This window comes from Adiantum capillus-veneris, chromosome 7, assembly GCF_014529385.1.
Source record: "Adiantum capillus-veneris isolate H3 chromosome 7, ASM1452938v2, whole genome shotgun sequence".
NCBI classification, from domain to species: domain Eukaryota; kingdom Viridiplantae; phylum Streptophyta; class Polypodiopsida; order Polypodiales; family Pteridaceae; genus Adiantum; species Adiantum capillus-veneris.
In genome coordinates, this window is record NC_140937.1 from 86,997,368 (window position 1) to 87,000,640 (window position 3,273).

General features: G+C 49.2%; 1 protein-coding gene across 1 annotated transcript; it reads left to right on the forward strand.

Moving 5' to 3' along the window:
* Nucleotides 1–442: 442 nt before the first annotated feature.
* Nucleotides 443–3,024, forward strand: LOC147454172 (uncharacterized). Its single transcript, XM_086517286.1, has 6 exons — nt 443–1,008; nt 1,093–1,179; nt 1,278–1,449; nt 1,568–1,782; nt 1,922–2,243; nt 2,366–3,024. The coding sequence occupies exons 1-6, from the start codon at nt 595–597 to the stop codon at nt 2,728–2,730; spliced, it is 1,575 nt and encodes a 524-aa protein (XP_086373412.1). The 5' UTR covers nt 443–594; the 3' UTR covers nt 2,731–3,024.
* Nucleotides 3,025–3,273: the final 249 nt, after the last annotated feature.

Sequence of the window (3,273 nt, forward strand, 5' to 3'; positions counted from 1 at the left end):
TGTAAGAGTCCTTAAGGAAGTGACGTCATTTGTTTCTTTGTACTATGAGAAATCGTCATCATGTATGTCGAAAATTGCACATTTTCATCATGCAATAGTGTTTTTACTTCAAGGCAAAGTAAAATTTCTTATCGTCACCATCTTTTTCAAGTAAAGCATGACTTGTGAATGTGCTTTTCTTTGTTCTGCAACATGAAAATTTTACACAACGTGCTAAAGGAGGTGCAAAAGTTCCATTAATGTTTCTCATCATCGTGAGAACAAGTCTAAAACTCCAGGTGTTAAGAAGTTTTACTCGGTGGAAGGAAAAGTCAAGAAAATGGGAGCGGCGTGAATTTGTTTCTTTCAAACCTTGGCCAAGTAAAAGTCAACAGATGTATTTATAGCTGGCCTGGGCTGGGTCTTTTATAAAGCTGGTGCCGAGCCGCAACTGATCAGCATCTCCCCGCATACCTCTGATCAACACCTCTCCCCACCTTTTTCTCCCCTCCTTCCATTTTTTAAGCTCCGCGTACGTAGTACAACTAGCTTGCTGCTGCGTCCATACTTCCGACCATCAGCTTGTCCACGCCTAGAGCGTAGCCTATATTGGCCATGAGCTATGGAGACTCAGCTTCTGGCATGTGCCGGCGCCGTAATAGCCCTACCATAAGGGCCAGCTGCTGCAGCGTAAGAGCATCAGTACTATTACTTCCGCTGTTGCTTTACATCGTTGCAGCTGCGGCGGCTCTTACTTATGGCGTCGTCGGCGCCGAGGTGCAGCTCACCATCTCCGCCACCACGCCATCGGCGGCCGCTTCGTCCGCCACCCCCAACACCTTCATCGGCACCGTAGGCAACCAGATCGCCGCGTCGCTCTTGGCCAGCAACACGCCCGCCTTGCTATGGGGGTCCGTGTCCGCCGACGACATCAACGCCGCTTGCCACTACATCGTGGACACCGGCAGCCTCACCCTCACCGCCAGCGTCTCCAACGACTGGGGCGGTTCCGAGGATCTCACCGTGCAGGTAATTCTTGTTCTTGCTATGTTGTGATCTGTCTTCTCATTTTGATGCGAGAACCAGAAAACTAACGGGCCATGCACTGTACAGGTCCAAGCAACCGGGGGCTGCCTCGCGGCTAGCGACGCATCAGGGACGGAGTTTGTCTTCACCGACAACTACGGGCGCAAAAGCGTTGTGAGTACAGCAGCTGGCGGCTCATCTGCTAGAATTATATTATAAGTTAATTAAATGATCGCTCCTTGTACTCGCCCCTAATGATTGAATTGGTGCAGGTGGTTTGCCCAAGCAACGCTGGCTCTTCCGGCTGCGGGGTTTACGTCACCGGAGACGACGTCAACAACCTCTACAACTCCTTCAACAACGGCGGCTCCAAGCGCAGGATGCTAGGGATGAACATTGGAAGAAGAATGCTTGCAGACGATTGTCAGAGCGGCGCTGCAGAAGGCAAGCTTGTAGCTACTAGTATCCTTGATGATATGCCATTCAATACTACGTATACTGGTGATCGACTGGTTGCTGATTCAACCCTAATTTTCTACGTTATGTCCATATGATTATACAGGCGCCATCACCGGTGCCGTCACTGGAATCTTGGGTACCGCCGAGTGCTTGGCCTTGGGTCCTTTGGCACCCTTCTGCATCATCGGTGTGGTGGGGGTGAGTGCGGAGCTAGGGGCTGCCGGCGGATGCATCGCCAGCTGCTTCCCAGGCGATGCAACCGTCCAAACTCGTCACGGTCCTCTCAAGCACATGTCCCAGCTCGATGTTGGGGACGAGGTACCAGCGACTCATCTTATTGCATGTCGTGTCATGTTATATCCATGTCCACTAATTATACGGTAGCTGGCGTGCGGGCATCGGCAATTGCCACGTCGGTGCTATAAAAGCTGACCCTGCCTGTGTGCATGATATGCAGATAGCTGTTTGGGGCGAGGACAACCGTCTCACATACCAGCCTGTATATGCATTTGGCCACAAGGATGCCACTGCTATGGCCACGTTCCTCGAGATCACTGTGGAGCCCGTGGTCGCTAAGTCTACGTCAGACGTCGCCGCAGCTACTAGGACTCTTCGCCTCACTCCCATGCACTTTCTACCCAGTGCCACTGCCACCGCCAACAATGTTAGCATCAACCACATCGACGCATTGTATAAGCGCTCACAAGATATCAAGATCGGGGACATTGTGTGGGCCGCTAAGGAGCAACAAGAACCTCTCAGCCCTTGCTTGGTGAAAGGTGAGTGCGTGCAAATGCCATTTCAATATTACAACACTTGTGGTGGACTTACCTCCACATCGAATGACACTTTCCTCATTGCAAAACACACTCACTTTCTTGCTGCCCTTCTTCTTTTGCAGAGATATCCGTGACGAGGAGCCAAGGCCTCTACAACCCCCTCACTATGAGTGGCACCATAGTTGTGGATGGCGTGGTGGCTTCCGTGCATAGCGAGTGGTTCCTCGACCCCTTTCTAGATGCCATGGGTCTTACACACTGGCTGCCATCTACGTACCAGATCCTTCTCTCACCGGTGCGAATGCTCTACCGCATCATGGGAGACCACACATACATTGCCACATACAAGTGGCTTGATGATCACCTTGACATCCCAACATTTGGAACCAACTATGGGGCTCATGTCTCCATGGCCACATTGGGTGCCACAACTATACCTCTTCTCATGGCCCTTCTAAAGATGTGCTCTAGGAAAAACGTTCACTGATCGACTTTACCCGCTCCTTTGTTCACGTATACTTGGTGTGTCCATGAGCCAACCTTATTCTCTTACACCACCCATAGCCAATCCCGGTTTACTCCCCAATGAAGTCCTTAATCAGCTCCTTCTCCCTCTTATATTTTCTTTTTAATTTACATAAAACATACCGATGTCCTTCTCCCATAATCATTGCTCACTGCGGCAAACTCGTCACCCATAGAATGTCTAACATTACACACACATGGGTGTTGTAAATAATTATTTAATGATTACCTTTTCTGTTTGAATAAGCTCTATGCATCATCCATAACTTTCTTAATTCATAGCCAAATCTACGCTCAATATTTTATTGTCCTCAACATAGTGTACCTAATGCAATCATAGTTTGCACTTAGAAAATGAGATTTCTTTTTTTTTTGGGGGGGGGGGGGGGGGGTGAGTGTTCTAAAGCTTGAAATCGGGAGGAATATGTTCAGTTTATTGGCCCCCTTCACTACTAAGTATCGCACTAAAAAAATTGTATATTGGAGGTACCTTGTGTATATACCT